General features: G+C 43.2%; 1 protein-coding gene across 33 annotated transcripts in view; it reads left to right on the forward strand.

The window, feature by feature from the left end:
* The first annotated feature begins 2,689 nt into the window (after positions 1–2,689).
* CAMK2G (calcium/calmodulin dependent protein kinase II gamma) overlaps positions 2,690–17,131 on the forward strand; it is a 231,439-nt gene continuing 216,997 nt past the window's right edge. For 4 of the 33 annotated variants that reach the window (XM_083148534.1, XM_083148539.1, XM_083148535.1 and 1 more), the window contains exons 1-2: positions 2,693–3,490; positions 9,340–9,434. In XM_083148534.1, the coding sequence (XP_083004660.1) occupies positions 3,426–3,490; positions 9,340–9,434 (160 nt within the window). In that variant the 5' untranslated portion in view covers positions 2,693–3,425. Of the gene's footprint in view, positions 3,491–9,339; positions 9,435–17,131 lie in introns of all 33 variants that reach the window. The other 29 variants (XM_083148546.1, XM_083148538.1, XM_083148547.1 and 26 more) reach the window with 22 other exon arrangements.

Genomic DNA, 17,131 nt, shown 5'->3' on the forward strand with positions numbered 1-17,131 from the left:
ATGTGTGTTGTAAACAGTGGTACATTTCTGCAATGGTTTCAAGTAATGGACTTTTAACTGTAATTAATTGTCTACATATGGCCCTGTCTCCATGTACTTGTGCTAAACACATATAGGGGGTATTCAATCTGTGCTGCTATTTTTGCCGGCAGAGATATCAGCAGTCACCTATTCAATGCTGCTGTTATCGACAGCATTGAAGGCAGATTCGACTTTTGTAAAAGTCGGATCCGTTTTGTCGGAAAGGGCCGCAGATTGTTGAATTCAATCCATTTCAATCCGCAGCCATTTTTCGACAATCCGCAGCCATTTTTGCCGATCCACGGACTTTCTGACACTCGACAGACAGAAAATTAAAATCCAACTGTCAAGTTACTTTCGGATCAGACAAAAACGGCCTGGGATTCTGACTGTCGGGAAATTCCAACAGTCGGAATCCCAGATAATAGCAGATATCAATATGAAACATCCTTACAGATAATTTGAAGTTTATTTTACTGTGTCCTTTATATGTATATTATTGGCTGATATGCATTGTAGTAATATTTTACATCTTATAAAGTACTTCATTTTGGATGCCCAAATAAGGAAACAATGCAAAATAATATTTTAACTTCTACCAGTGGCATCAGGATTTTGGAGTCGGGGAATAAGCATTATATGCAAATATTATTTCCTTCTGAAAACATCTGTTTAAGGCAGGGCTTGACAAATTTCTAAAAAATCTAGGAGCCAGGATGAAAATGTAGGAGCCAGAAAAAAAATAGTGACAGTGTGCGCCAAAAAGTAACACCATTATGCCTATTACATATGTCACATACCCATTACACATACCACAATGCCCATTACACATTATGCCACACTCCGAAAAACCTTTTGCATACTATACCACACACAATAATGGCCATTACATATACAACACACACCGCAATGCCCATTACACGGTGAACCAAACACCGTAATGCCCATTACATATAATACCACACAACGTAATGCCCATGGCATATTATGCCACAGTGCTGCTTACTTACATGCTCATTGCTATGGGTTTCTGGCTTGATGCCAGGCAGGGGCAGACTGAGAAAAAAATGACGGGGGTTTGCCTCTGGTGTCTGGTGCCTCAGGTGTCTGGTGCATCATGTCTCTGGTGCCTCTGCGTGAGCAGCGGGTCCCCGTGGCTGGTTATACTATCAGCACTTACAGTAGCCTTGGGTTCCCCTGTTAATACAAAGACACGTAAACAGATGGCCCCGCAGTGGGATATTATGTTCAATATAACAGCCAGCACGGCGGCAGCCCGGCAGACAGTTCTCCCGACTCAAGCACGGAGCAGCATTGGTAGCTCCCGATTAGCTTGTGAGCCGCCTTGACTTATGTAATAGTCGCGCAGCGGACCTGCTCTGATGCAGTGTCAGCCGGGAGAGTTGTGCACCGCTCTGCCGGGCTGCCTGTTATAATGAACATAATAACCCACCTCGGCGCCATCTGTTTACGTGTCTGAAACGGGCACCCCAGGCTGCTGTATGTGCTGAAAGGATAGCAAGCCACGGGGACCCGCTGCTAACGCAGAGGCTGCTGCCAGCTCCCAGCCTCTCCATGTCCCTCTCCCGGCAGCCGGGAGAGTTGTGCCCTGCACTGCCGGCTGCTGCCGTGGTGGCTCTTACCGTATATCTAACAGTATAACCCACAGCGGGGCTCGCTGCTGTAAAGCCACCACTCTGCCTGGGGGTTCTGCTTCCTGGCAAATCTGGTCGCCAGGAAGCAGAATCTGGTCGCCATGGCGACCTGGCCCCCGGGTTTTGTCGAGCCCTGGTTTAAGGTACAATACTGCAGTCTTCAAAGTTTACATAATTAAGGACCCACATTAAGGATACCATGGGGAGAATCCATTTCAACGTGATGTTGAATTGTGGTGATTCCTGACTATGCACATATCAGCCAGCTATGGTAGGGCCAGTTTTGCAAGTTTCCACTCAGACATGTATCATTAACGAGGCAAAGCAGGAGGGGAGACCATGTATTAACATCTTTCCCGACGAAGTGGGGGAGCGTGAACTCCCCCTTCCGGCATTGTCCCCTTCCTGGAGACAGCGCATCAGTTCACACTGATGCGCTGTTTCTGCCTATCCGGCCGGCTCACTGCACATGCGCGAGATCTCGCTATTATCGGGAGATCTTAGGCGCACCTGGAGCCAGCAGCAGGGCTAGCGTTGTCCCCACGATATATACAATATCGTATAGTTGTCTGCCTTTATCACAAAGTGTGTTTGGGGCTTTTGGGTGCCATAATAACCAGATTCCATTTCCATTCATAACCAGATTTTCATTACAACCAACCACAATGTAGGGATAATCTGCCAGATAATTGTGTAATTATGCCCAGCTTTAGCAAATATATTGATAACAAATCAATTTGGGAACAGATGAATTAAAAAAAAATATTCTCTATATTAAACATCAGGATTTATTGGATGACATACAGTCATGCAATTTATTTTTGAAGCCCTACCGCACACTCCTCCCCAGCTGACTCTGTACAGAACAGGGCCAGCACGTGTAATATGACAGCACTGTAGCGATTGCCATACGTGTCTCTGGTCCATTAGAAGACGCAGCACTGCAGCCACTACACCGTGTAGGAGATCCCCCTGCCCGACAGAACCTACATTCACTCTGCGCTAGATTGCTGTCATTACTGCACCCCCGGGGACATCTCCCGGCTAATGCTGCGGAGGCTCTAATCCCTGGCTGGCTGAGCCGCATTGTACAGCGCTGTGCCTACTGTGATCATTGCCGTGTGCCGCCAACACAACAACAACAACGATATGTGCAAACTGCAATTACTACACTGCGTTCTGTTCTATCCCCCGTGCATTAGTTACCCCTCCTCTGCAGCACTGCCCTGTCCCCACCCCAGTGCAGGGCACATATACTCCTCAGCTCCCTCCTAGCGGGCTATATCACCCATCGTCTCCCCTCCCCGGGGTCTCCCTCCTTGCCACCTCTCCCCGCTGTGTCTCTTGTGTCTCTTCTTGTTGTGTCCTATCCCCCCTTCCCCCCTGGGCTGGGCGTCCGCAGGAAGGGGGGAGTGTCCCGGGGAAGTCTCGCGGTGTTGCCGGGCCCCCTCCTCCTCCTCCCCCCAGGGCAGCAGTGACAGAGCACGGGCATAGCGGAGGAGTGACACGGCTGCTGCAGGCGGGCAGGTGACGGAGCGGCGCAGCGGGCATCAGGCAGACGGAGAGCAGAAGCAGCAGCGTCCAGCAGCAGGGAGGAGAAGGCGAGAGGGAGGGGGAGCAGGAGCCGCCCCGGAGGAGGAGGAGGGTGAGACGCAGAGGAAGAAGGAGAGGAGATCTCATCCCGGCTGCTGCCTTCTCGCTGACAGCCCGCAGCCCGCCCGATGCGAGAGTGTTTTCCCCGGCACTAGCATGGCCACCACCGCCACCTGCACCCGCTTCACGGACGAGTACCAGCTATACGAAGAGCTCGGCAAGTAAGGCTACACGAGTAGGAGAGGGCACCGAGCGGGGACACAGGAGGGGACGAGGCTGACACATGTCATAGCCGGGAGGGGGATAGCACTCACCTGGCGTACGCTAACGGCACACTGCTGCGTGCGGGGAGGGGGACGCGGCGACTGCCGGGCTGCAGGAAGAGGGGAGCGGATAGAAAGAATAGCGACGGGACAGCGAGGAAGGGGGGGCATGACAGGCTGGCTAGTTAAGGGGGGGGGGGGGGTCTTGCCACGCTGGGCAGTTAGGAAGGGCATGACAGGTTGTGCAGCTAGGAAAGGGGGTATGACAGGCTGGGCAGCTAGAGGGGGGAGGGGGGCATGACTGGCTGAGCAGCTAGAAGGGGGGGGCATGACAGACTGGGTAGCTAAGAGGGGGGGGCATGACAGACTGGGTAGCTAGGAGGGGTGGCATGACAGACTGGGTAGCTAGGAGGGGGGCATGACAGGCTGCGGAGCTAGGAGGGGGGGGGCATGACAGGCTGGGTAGCTAGGAAGGAGGGGGGCATGACAGGCTGGGCAGCTAGGAAGGAGGGGGGCATGACAGGCTGGGCAGCTAGGAAGGAGGGGGGCATGACAGGCTGGGCAGCTAGGAAGGAGGGGGGCATGACAGGCTGGGCAGCTAGGAAGGAGGGGGGCATGACAGGCTGGGCAGCTAGGAAGGAGGGGGGCATGACAGGCTGGGCAGCTAGGAAGGAGGGGGGCATGACAGGCTGGGCAGCTAGGAAGGGGGGAGGCATGACAGGTTGGGCAGCTAGGAAGGGGGGGAGGCATGACAGGTTGGGCAGCGAGGAAGGGGGTTCCTCAAAATTGGCTATGTTATGTCACACTCTGAAGGAAATGTGACAGCGCAGTGTGGACATGTTTAGTTCCCATAACTAGAACAGATAATAGTTCACAGACAGGGTAAGGAGGCCATCTCTGCCTGGCCATATGGAGATCTGAGAGGACTAAATTATCACTGCACTCCTAGATTGGTTTCAACCGAGGCAACAGATTGGGATTGGAAATTACCTGTGAGCACTGGAACTACACAGACAAGGCTTATGGAGAATCAAACACATCAAGGGCGCCTGAGGGAAAAGGAATTAGCATGTCACACAGGGAGATCTAGGAAGAGGGGGCAGGTTTGTAAACAGCCATTAGAATCCACAGACCTATAACACAGGGTTACAGACCTGGGTTAGAGAATACATCAGTGATTTACGCACCAACTAAATTAACTGCAACAATAGGATCCATACCTGGTAGCGTGACAAAAGATGTGAATGAAATACTGTAACTGCATGCAAGCGGATAGAGCAAGGCCAGAAACAGAAGACTGTTTCTGCATAGTGACATTGATTAGTGACCTGACAGGCAAGCAAGTGACAGCGTCACATCCCCACACACACACACACACACACACAGCAGCAGCAGGTCCCGCTTTTTGAAGAGGAGAGGGGGCTATTGAAATTTAAAGATCGAGCTCAAATTGCAGCTGAGCACCTAGACAATAGGACAAAGACATTTATTTTGATGGCTGTTTCTCGGCTACAAGACTTGACTCTATTCAAAGACACTAGGCAGCTTCAGCACATGAGAAATTACATGTATTATGTAGAATTACTACATACTGTAAATATCACTGGTACATATACTAACGAGGGTGTATAATGATTATTTCACTACAATGTAGTTTGTACAACATATATTTGTTAAGATTGAATGAGAGGACATTCTTTGTGAAATTGAAATGACCTGCTCATATTTACATATGTGGGTCAACTAATATTCTTGCACCAATGCAGACATTGCAGTAATGCATGCATTGTTTTGGTAGTTGAACTTCAGAGTGTGATCTGTACTTTACAAGGAATTATGGGTACTCGTCATCTGGCCTACCCATCTTTATTGCCATGTGATGGAGTTCGGAACTGTTACCACACGCCTCCAGACTTATCTACTTAAGGGGCTCGTATGTTGTTTTTGCCCCCCCCCCCCCATTTTTATTGAACTAGAGAAGTTTGCATTTTAGCCAATTGTGTATTTCAGAATAAAATTGTTATTTTATTAAATGGTTCAAGATCAGACACATTTAAAAGGAAGATCTTGAAGGTTTGGCCACTGGTTAAGAAACCGTCTTTAAAGGATTCATGGTTGGTCATAATGCAGTAATAAAGAAGTGTATTGTTACACTTTTGATTATTGGTCTCCAGTGTATGGTAGGATGCCCGTCCCTGGAATCTCGTACCTTGGTGAAATGATTTATTCTGCTGTATATTTTGTTTTGGTTGTCTCTAGTCTCTGCTAAATCCTTTGTCATCGACGCAGGACTGAGAACTGCTGTATCACTTCTAGAATTGAGGCTGATTAGTTATAAAGAACATCCAGCATTGAGCCTTTGACAGGAGACCTTAATCCCTTTGTTATCAGTAGTTGCAGGTCCTCTGGTAAGGAGGATGCTAAGGTTTGAATTTCCTTGTAAAGATGCTGCTGGGCTCTGTTCCTTAACATTTACATGGTTCTTATGTTCACTGCATTGCAGAAGTTTTAACCAAGATCCCCCTCTCTCATTCATTTTTTCTTTGTTTGACTTCCATTGTCTGTTCTCCTTTTTGCTCTTTTCTCAGCAACTGAATGTAAAATGAGAAAATGCTCCTACCCTGGAAGACTTATGCTTTCCTTGGCCTTCCTGCTAGGGCTAGCTATTTTTTTTATTTTTTGCATAAATTTTGATGTAGTTGTTAAAACGGAGCGTGGACTAGATTTTATGCATTGTCATCGTAGTATTATAATTAACCTCATCCATGCTGGCAGGCATGTCACATCTAGCCTTGTTGCTAAAAGGTTAATGAACATGTGTAATACAAATGTTTTAAAATTGCTGCTGTAATTATTTCTACATAAATCTGGTATGGTAATTATATCCTGCATCATTTCTGTGGTACATAGTGTTATAATATTATATTTTAATGATCGTTCTAGCAACCATAAGTCTTGCAGCTATGTATCTTTTTTTTTTTTCAATAGCGGTTATGTATGAATCTATAGCTGAATGTTTAGTCTACCACATCGGCTAATTACATAAGTGTATAATTCGCTATGAATATTCTTGATTTTCATACAGGGGTTCTTTATTTGTGGGTCAGGGCCAGAAGGCCTTTCTAGCCATAATTATGTGCTAAAAATGAATAATAAATGTATATAGCGGTCTTTCTTCAAAAGGACACAAGGTGCTTTACAGACATCAAAACAATGTACGCAATACAGAAGATTAAGGAAAAGCTAGACAGTGTACACAGTAAGCCTAATGCAGGAATGGTGCAGGCATTTTGGGAAATAACTTTTTGTGGGTTGTCTATTCCACCCTCAAAAGGTAGCAGGTGAGGCAGCCATCTTGGGCACATTGCGGAGGATGACCCAGAGTCAAATAGTCTACCCCTAGAAGAGATGACCCAAAATGAGGTGGCCACTAACCGTTTTTTTTGGGATCATTATTAATGTGTAAATATTCTATAGTTTTCCATTTATAATTAAAGTATGTTTATAGAAAGCAAACTTTTTAGGACAATCAACACTTAGCTATTTTAGATTTTTTTTTCCCAATCATTATGTTGGGGATTTAAAGGGGCAATACACATCTCTAGTAGTATTGGCTTACTTCAAATATGGCTGCATATTTTTTTTTCTTCATACTCACCTGGTCCCCTGGTAGTGCCCCGATGGTTCCACGGTGGCCTTCAGGATCCTCTTCAGCGGCATTTCGGTCCCAGTGATGCATTTCAAGCACGGTGCATTTGTGTAATGCACTCCTGGGACCGGAGATGCCGCTGAAGATGATCCAGGAGGCCGCCGTTTACATCAGGAGACGAGGTAAGTCCCCTCCCCCTGAAATATTCTGAAGAAACACGATTTTTGGAATATTTCGGTTTTTGGAATACATGGATAAGGGAGACCTGTATGATCAATTGGGTTTTTAGCTACTAAAGTTTTTCTTTTAGCTACTATCAACTGTAGTCAGCTAATGGCATAATTAATAGACCTGTTGTATGTAGATACTAAGTGAGCATCAGGGAGTGTCTTAGCAGTCCAGTATAGTAGTGGTACTTTATTTTTTTTTTAAAGTTTATTGATCGCATTCCATTGTTCTAGGACCGCGGGCATACTGTACCTTTGGTCTTGAACATTAGTCTAAGCAGATTCTTATGTAACTATTTAATTTTTTTACAGCTGTTTATCTTAAAACCGATTCTGGGACTCCCCTTGGTGTCCAGATTTGCAGCCTGTGCAATTCCGCAGTAGAAGATTGCATGTATGGCAATAAATCTTGAGATCTGATTTATTTCTGCATTCCCTCTTCAATTTGAGGTCGCACTCTCAATAGTTCTCTGCAGTTAATTGTATGTGACTGCATGGCATTATCCCCAATGATATGGTCATTGGTCTGCAATTTAACAATGACAGGACCAGCAGCTCTTAAGTGCTCCATTGTTTCTTTGACAATTGAGATGGATCTGTAGATAAGAGTGATGACCGGTCACTGCAAACATGCCATGCCGATGCATGATTATAGCATGGGTCCATTAACTCTAGTGGACCAATTATATTTCTCATACCAAACTGATTATCACTCTCTGGATTGACCTCACACGTTAGTAGCCAGATATACACTCTCCATCTATCTAGCTGAGCATGTGTTGGAAAGCTGCTGTCATGCTTCTGAAACTTAGGGGCCCTTTAGTGCATTTAGAAAATGACTGTATATTCAGGCCTATACCTTGTTTTATAGGTATGCAGACTGCCCATGTACTGCAATTGCAAGGCGCCGATACGATCCAGCTTGCAAGGAGGATTTACTGGAAGAGTGACTTTTTGGAGTTGTTAATGTGGAGTGCCGGCAAAAACGCAAGCGTATCAGTGTCGTTATTTGTGGCGTATATACGCAGTCCGCTCTGATCATGTATGCAGAAAAAGAGAGAGTATTAAATTGTTACTTTAACCCGACTAAACGAATGTGCGCGATGCAAAAAATTCAGTCTAAGCACTCAAACGGGTCATTTTTTACTCATTTTAGTTTTTCATCCCTGAGGGGTGCGAGCTGAAGTGCCGGTGCCAGTATCCGATCACGCCCCACAGGCGCAAGAATTGAATAGCTCAGCTGTGCGGCATCTGCTGGCTCCCCTATCAATTGAATTCCCCCCCCCCCCCATGTGTCCATTTACTTACATCTTCTAGACTTTTTGTGTTAGAGAGTATCTGATAGGCTAGGGCTTTGTTGATGTGTGTTGCCCATCCCCCATGTATACGAGGGTTAGAGAGTTGCTCTCTGGAGAGGTTAAAAAATGAATTATGACCCAAACTAATTTCATAGCTACAGGAACCCCTTACTTTACTAAACAACTACATTAAAGAGAATTAAACAAAAACATTCTTTCTAGCAAAAAAATAATATTTTATATTAAACTTGTTTCTTAAGAATAACGAATTCATTAGGAATGCTCTCCTATTTATCAACTTATTTTTTGTGAAAGACCCTTTCTCTTTTGTATAATCAATAAAGGGTATGGTTCAGCTGAAACTTTGTGAATCTGGATCTTGTACAGCAGTGGAGATGCAGTTTGGCAATAGCAAGTGGCTAGTCAATCTGTAAAAGCATTGGGTTCCATCTCTTAACAAGAGGTCCTGTTAACATATATTGTATCACAGAAATAGACCTGCATTTGTAGGGCTGTAATGGAAATCATTTTTAAGTATAGACACAAACTACTGAATTTATCAAATGACAATTTGAATTTTAAGTGTCTAATGTTTGGGTTCAACTACATCATTATTTTTCCGTTGTTTTCAAGGGGCGCCTTTTCTGTGGTACGAAGGTGTGTGAAGAAATCATCCAACCAGGAATATGCTGCAAAGATTATCAACACCAAGAAATTGTCTGCTAGAGGTAAGAGAGTACATTGGGGTTACACAGCCTATAGTATATTGGCAGCAGTATATAGTAATGCTCTGTGTCCGTATCGTTACCCTAAATTAAGCTGTTGTGATCGTGGTGGTAAGATGTTCTTTTATATGCTCAGCAGACTTCCAGTAGTAAAGTGCCAGAAAAAAGGCTTGTAGTAGATTACAATAGTTTAAGTATGTATATATGCTTGTGGTTTTACTTAATGTAAATGGTCAACAGAAACTACAATAATACATAATAGAAACAAAACATCAAGAATGTAGGCTTCTTATTGGAGCCATTTCATTAACATTATGTTGGGAAAAAGAAAATATGCTTGAAAGTGATAGTATATCTTTGAGCCAATTTATATAAATTGCTACAGATGGTGGTGGAAGGAAGCCTCAGGCAATAAAGAAGTAGGACTAGACTATGGGCCCAATTCAGGTTTAATTGCACTGCTGCATTTTTCGCAGCATAGCTGATTATCTTATGACCGCGCAGGTGTAAGGCCCGCAGTAAGCGCAAGCCATTCGTCTAACGGGAGCCTGCGATGGTTAGCCATTACAGGCTGTCCGCAGGGTGATTGACACCCTGTGGGTGTTTTGTGAGCGAAAATGCTGCATTTTCCAGGACTGTCCCAGAAAAAGCAGGCGTTCCCTGGCCATTGGGAGGGAGGGCCACTGACATCATCAGCGCCCGCCTCCTCCCCATGGCCATCACAGCACTGAGTCAGGACTTATTCGGCGCTGCGATGAGAGGGGAAAACCAATCAATGGTAAGTACTTTTTGAATCGTTTTTCCCCTCGTGTGCACGGCTGCGATCGCATTTGCTGCTGTGTATATGGTAGGGAGCATTGCGGTCAGTTTGGTGGTGGGGCAGCATTTACCTGATCGCTGGGCTCAGAATAAAGGCCTATGGCCCTTATTCAGATCTGATCGCAGTACAAATTTGTTCTCAAAATGTGCAAAACTATGCTCACTGCAGGTGGGGCATATGTAACCTGGGCAGAGAGAGTTACATTTGAGTGGGGTGTGTTGAAACTGAAATCTAAATTGCAGTATAAAAATAATGCAGCCGGTATTTACCCTGCACAGAAACAAAATACCTTGCACAAATCTAAATCTCTGCACATGTTCCATCTGCCCCACCTGTAGTGCACATGGTTTTGTCCATTTTGAGAACAAATTTGTACTTTGATCAGATCTGAATAAGGGCCTATATGTATACTGTATGTAGGTAATAGAACAAATGAGAGGCTGTTCTTTCTGGGTATTCGGCCTAATAGATAGTATGTCACATACTGTATTGCTATGGCAGCGACATGACCTATGTATTTTTTTCAGTGGCAGACATATACTTTGCTGCCATTAATGTGCTGAGATCTGGGGGCAGGGATGTGGATACCAAAAGAAGGCCTAAGAATTCCTGGAGCAATTCCTGGGCATGTTCACCATTAGGACTCTTGGTTCCTTCATGGCCACAGTTCTGCCAGAATTTGTGGGTCAGCAGTTGAAAGGATCTTACTAGGGTGTAATGGCATCTGTATTGGACTATATTAATGGTCTTCTTTATTTTGGTAGAAATTAAGATCTTTGTAGTTTCCTAACTTATGTTCGTCTTCATGTATGTATGAATGTTCAGCTTATGCTGGTTCTGCTAAGGAGTGAGTGGGTTGAAGAATAAGTTTGTCTTGTGCATTAGAAATGTATATAGCACAGAGTTTCAAAATAAACGAGAGAGGGATGTAAAAAGTGTTGGAGTTTGATTAATTTAAAGGGGCAAAGAGTGTAAAGGAAATTTATCTTCTCCCCTTGGTTACAAGTTATGTTCGAAGTACGCTCCAAGAGAATCTTGCTTAGCATTCTAGACAAATGAAGCAAACAGAGCCTTTTGCACTTTGGTTAGTAATGTAGGGAAACCAGTGGGACCATCAGGAAACCCCGCTCCCCTACTTCCAACCACTTGTTTCCGATCCCATATTTATTGTTTGCTATTGCTATAGAAAATTTTAAAAATGTTATTTATATTTTCAGCTATTTGTAATCTTGTGAAAGAGAAATGTAGTTTTTTCTGTAAGAATATGCATTTTCGTTTTTATTATGGCCTGGGTAACCCAGCGGGTGTATTAAGTATGCTCTGAGATGTCATGTATGCTTAACTAACAAGAAAATGTGAATTTCACTCCACACCCATGCAGCCCCCCACCCACAATCTACAAAAAGGCCATGATTTGTTTACTTTATATTGTGTAGAAATGTGTTAATTGAAGACAATAACTGGCATTCAGCAACATTTTGTAACCCATAAAATATGTAAATGTGAAACAAGATGCTTGTAACTGCATGTCACGTCCCTTATCATGGATATGTTCTATTCCCACCCCAGTTCTAAGTATTATTAAGATCTTGCTTTAAAAAAAAATGTTGGAAGGAGAGCAAAATAAAATGTCATTCTTGTGGAAGTGACAAAATAATTGAGGTAGCTAATTTATTGATAAGCATACAGTATTAAGCATTACATTCTCTATTTACACCTCTTTATATAGATGCGTGAAGTCCAAGCATAGCTCTTTTTCATGGATATATACAGTAATGTTATCTACCCTTTACAGGTTATGAATTCCATGTATAATCCTAAATCCATGTTTGTTTCACTGATTTATTTTACAGCGTAGAACTAAAATTAGGCAAAGTGTAACGGATGTTTAAAAAGCATGAATTATCCTGAAATCGTGATATACTTTACTTTTGACAAGTATAGGAGTCTCTTCATTTGCACCATGTAACCTGTAGCTCTCAGCAAGAGGCTATCCGATTGAATAGCCTTTCTGCGTGCCACAGGGTTATTGACTACCAATTAACCCATGGCTAATTGAATATGCCTACATGTTCTAAGGAGAACTTAAGTTATGATGACTGCGTTCAAAGGGTAAATTGTCTGCAGCCATGTAGAGTAAACACCTCATCTATATACATGTCTAGTGTCTGTGGGGGGTATGCAATGTGCTGCCGCTATTTCCGACATGGGAAATAGCGGCGGCTCCCTATTCCATGCTGTCTTTAGTGACCGCATTGATGCAGGATTGCATACCCCCCTGGCAGAGAGTGAAACTACATCTTTCTCACACATGCAAAAACACAGATGGTAGCAGACTAGCTTTCGAAGCTTTTTCTTCGAGCTGGCTTACCAGTTTATTATATTTACTCGTCCGTTATTTCTGTTTTCACCATACATTCTTGAAAACCTACCAATTTAAATACATATTTTAATACACACCCCCAGTTTCAAAATGAAACATATGTTTAATCATGTTTAAAATTGTTGGATACAATTAAAATATTTGTCTTAATATCATATAGTTAATGAGGAGCGAAAAAAAAAAAAAAGCATCATTGTGTGTGTGTGTTGGTTACAAAAGTATGTCCCTTGATGGAAAATAGCAGTCATGGAAATCCTTTGGAAGTCAGCAGAGAGCACGAGGAGGGTGGTACTAGAATTCCTGCTTCAGTCCTTGATGCACTGCAATAGTAATACTTATTAATGAGAACCTGATATCTTGCAGCTTTTTTTTTATTGGACATTTCCTGTTAGTAGAAATACTATTTAGACACTGACCATCAGCCTAATATGCTGTTAACACAGCTTTGGACAAGACAGTGTATCTGGTACCTTTTCATTTTTTGTAAACTGTAAGGTGGAGCTGCCACTAATTTGACTTGTTATATGTACCACAGATGCTGGATTGGGTTTAGATCTGGTAAATTTGTAGGTCAGGGCAACACCATGAACATCCTGTTAGTCCAGCTAATCTGCATAACTCCATTCAGTGTGGCTGCATAGAAAATTTGTTTTATCCCATAGTAACTGAACAGGTTTTTGTTTTCTGAAGTGTACACTAGAATGATGGGGAATCCTGTAGTGTGATTAGTTGCTATGGGGCAGATTCGTTAAGCTTGGCGAAGTGATAAAGTGTCTGCTTTTCATCACTGGCCAATCAGCTCCTAACTGTGAAGTTACAGTTAATACATTTAGAGCAGTGGTAGCCAACCCTAGCCCTCGAGAGCTACCAACAGTTCACATTTTCCAGACAACCTAGCTGCTGCAAAGTTGCCCTCATTAATCACTGACACATTTTAAAAGATACACAGGTGGAGCTAATTAGCTCACTTGTGATACTGTGAGGAGACCTGCAAAACATGCACTGTTGGTAGCTCTCGAGGACTAGGGTTGGCTACCCCAGATTTAGAGGTTGTGGAATGCAGCTTTAACTCTTGACAGGTAGGTATTCATCAGGCTACAGTATGTACACACAGGCGCTGGAAATACTTTACTTGTTTAAGTATAAGTAATTTAAGCTCTCTTCTATTGCGTTGAGACTTATTTAGTCTATCTAAAAAGCTGCTCTGCAGCTTCCTTTGAGTGTCAACATTGCTGTGAGATCCTCAAAACATCCACTAAAAATGCCAGCATCCTTCACAGCGACTGTTCTTTTAGTATATACAAATACAGCTGAGTCAATTAACTGAATCTTAGTTAAATCATAATCGAAGCTCCCAAAAAGAACAGTTGCTGTGAGCGATGTTGGCTTTTTTAACAGATATTTTGAGGATCTCTCACCGCAGCGTTTGGCACTGAGTGTTTGTGAGGTCAGGACCTCCAATTTTTGACCCACTTTAACCTGGGGCTGATTCAATTAGCCACGATAGCTTCTAGAACAGCTTCCGACAGATTCAGGGGACGTGAATTCAGAGTGTGACTACTTTGGATTGAAAACAGAAATTCGCTACCAAAAGGAGCAGGAAATGCATAGCTGCCGCTGGATAATTGAACCTGCCAGTTTGCTTCCCATCATGAGGTGCTAAAATGAAATGAACATTACCCAGTATCTTTTATTAAGACTTAGTAACTCTGAATGTTGCCGGCAATGTCATAGTTGTACTAAGCATCAGACTATCCTTTTTCAAACACAGCCTGTAATGTGATAGGTTACCACCCAATCAGCTACTATCTATCTCTGTTCAATATATCTCTCTCCAAGGCTTGCAGACACATTTGTACTTTAAATGCAAAAAGGAGGAATACTGGAGCTAAGGATTGGTCTGTGTCTACACAGCCTGGACACAGCAGTAGCAGCACAGGTGCTATGTTTTTGCATGTACGACCTCGCAGCTGATGGCATACACAGGCCCCAAAGATGGCCATGACTCTCCTGCATTTCCCAAAGACTTCCTGTTAACTCCTTCCCCACAATCACTTCCTGTCCATCACTTTTCCATTTAATCCTCATTGTGAGATGTTTTGCAGTATATGAGCAGTTTACCGATAATCGCTTAGTTGTGTGATAATCGGCCATTCTGTTCAAACATGATTAGCAAAGTTTTAATAAACTTGTGCACTGTATGTGGTGAAGCCTGTGGAATATGAATGAGGTGGCTATATTGCATTAAGAGAGACCCTGTTCTAACTTTGTGTGACCTTTTGGCAAGTCGCTTCATCTGTCTCAGGACCTAAATTTAGATTGTAATCTATTTGGGAAGGGATGCAATGTGCTGGTGTGATATCCGTAAAAAAGGGCGAAGCTTAATGTTGTGCTATCTGGGTTTATTAAGTACAAAAACTATTTACCATTAAACCCAAGTGATTTGTGTCCTTTTTATGAGCAAGTATAAGGATTTTCATCAACCCCTAATGTTCACCATTTCACTATACATTTCCATTTCAGGCAGTTTTATATAGTTAAATTCACTCCGAAATCCCAATTTACAGCTTTAAGTGTAACTTTATGTTATACAGTCTTTTGTAGGCATTGTACCAAAAAGTGAAATAAGGGCCTGATTCATAGATGCAAGCTAATGCTGCCACAGGTGCCTGGATATATATCAATACTTCCCAGAGGCTTTGTGATTCCTAGTGACTGTGTATAAAGTCGGTTACGGATGAGATGGGTTTTGAAGTTCTGAGTATCCCTATGATCCGCAGTCTTGTCACATGAAGTAAGATGCTGGAGCCATTGCAGCTGCATACGGAATCTCAATCACCAGTTGAGACGCACCCTGAAAATGATCACTGCATGCCTTCCCCTCAATCTGTCCCGGCCTGTTCAATCCTATCTGTAACCTCTTGCTACACATGTGCAGTGTATTTGCACTGTGTAAAAATCATTTCTGCGTACATTTCTTAAATTAGCTTAGATTTAGTAAAACATTCAGTTTTACACTGCCTTCTACGTTTTCCATCATAACAGTGGATAAATGTTGGGTACATACAGCACCTGAGCGATGGTGTGTCTCGGCTATGTGGCAGTTTGATTTAATAATATTGTACACACTACTCAATCTCCCGTATGATGATGTGATATACAGTATCATTACATGCTTCATGCAACATTATAGTGTCAACACATCAAACGTTGCAATTCCACCACCCAATTCATCATTTGCGGGTACAAACTATGCGGTGATCATTGCAAACTGTAACCGATTGCTACATCATCCAATATATTATACCAGCTTAAGGCTTTTAAAATATTTCTATTTGCAGTAAATTACACTTTTAAGTGAACTCTTATCAGGAAATCTACATTTTTTAGATATATGGCCAGCTTTATTGTTAGATCTGGCTGGTTGGAGCAAAAATCTGGTAATATCTGAATGACTGTTTTTGGCAGTTTTCCAGCATTTCAAAGCAAATGATCAACTGTAATTTGCTCTCATCCATTACCAGGTTTTTTTATCCAGCCAGATCGGACAAATCTGTAGGTGTATGGCCAGCTTTAAGTCATAAATTTGGGCCAAAAATTGTCTGTAATCAGAGGATGTTCGCCTTAATTGTTTGACCTGAAGTCAGTGCAGGTGGAAGTGTTTTGTAGACTTTATTTCAATAAATACAGTGTATACATGTGATTAAATAAAAGAATAGCAGGTTTTCGGTTTCATTGTTAGGACAAAATATATTGAACTTAAGAGTGTTTGTTTTTTCCCTCCAATATGTTTGTAGTTTATTACTTAAATAATAAGTGACATTAATTGTGTTCTGTAGTGCACATTTTTAATATGCTTATTTGACTCTTGTAAGGAAAAGGAATGAAATAAAAAGTTATATATAATATATGACCTACAGTAAATAGAGTATATGCTGGTAAAGGCTGGTGTGCCACATGAGCTTTAGCTGTAGTGATTGGCTGACACCAGTGTAGCTACATACCTTAACGTAAAGTGGCGTTTAAGGTCCATACACACTGGGTGACTATGCCCAGCGTGTGTAGACAGCGATGATTCCAATTATCACTGCAGGGAAAGCCACTCAGTGCATACACACTGAGTGGCTTTCCCCCTGCCCGGCGCTGACGGTGGGGGGATGGCGTTGCATAGCGGAGCGCTATGCAAAGCCGTCCTAAAAGCCGCTCATCTGCTGGTATAACCAGCAGATGAACGGCTTTCCCGGCGATGTTACGGGAGCGCGCAGCAGCGCTCACTGCCAGGGCATACACACTGGGTGGCTTTGAGCTGAAAGCCATTTAAACCTGCTGTTTTGAGCGACTTTCAGCTCAGTCACCCAAATGGGAGTGCTTACCCGTACAACAATGGGAAACTTTGGAGGCAGGCCTAATAAAGGCCCATACACACTGTATGGGCCTTTATTAGGCCTGCCTCCAAAGTTTCCCATTGTTGTACGGGTAAGCACTTCCATTTGGCGA

Source organism: Crinia signifera, chromosome 6 (assembly GCF_055691185.1).
Source record: "Crinia signifera chromosome 6, ASM5569118v1, whole genome shotgun sequence".
In the NCBI taxonomy this organism is placed as follows: Eukaryota; Metazoa; Chordata; class Amphibia; order Anura; family Myobatrachidae; genus Crinia; species Crinia signifera.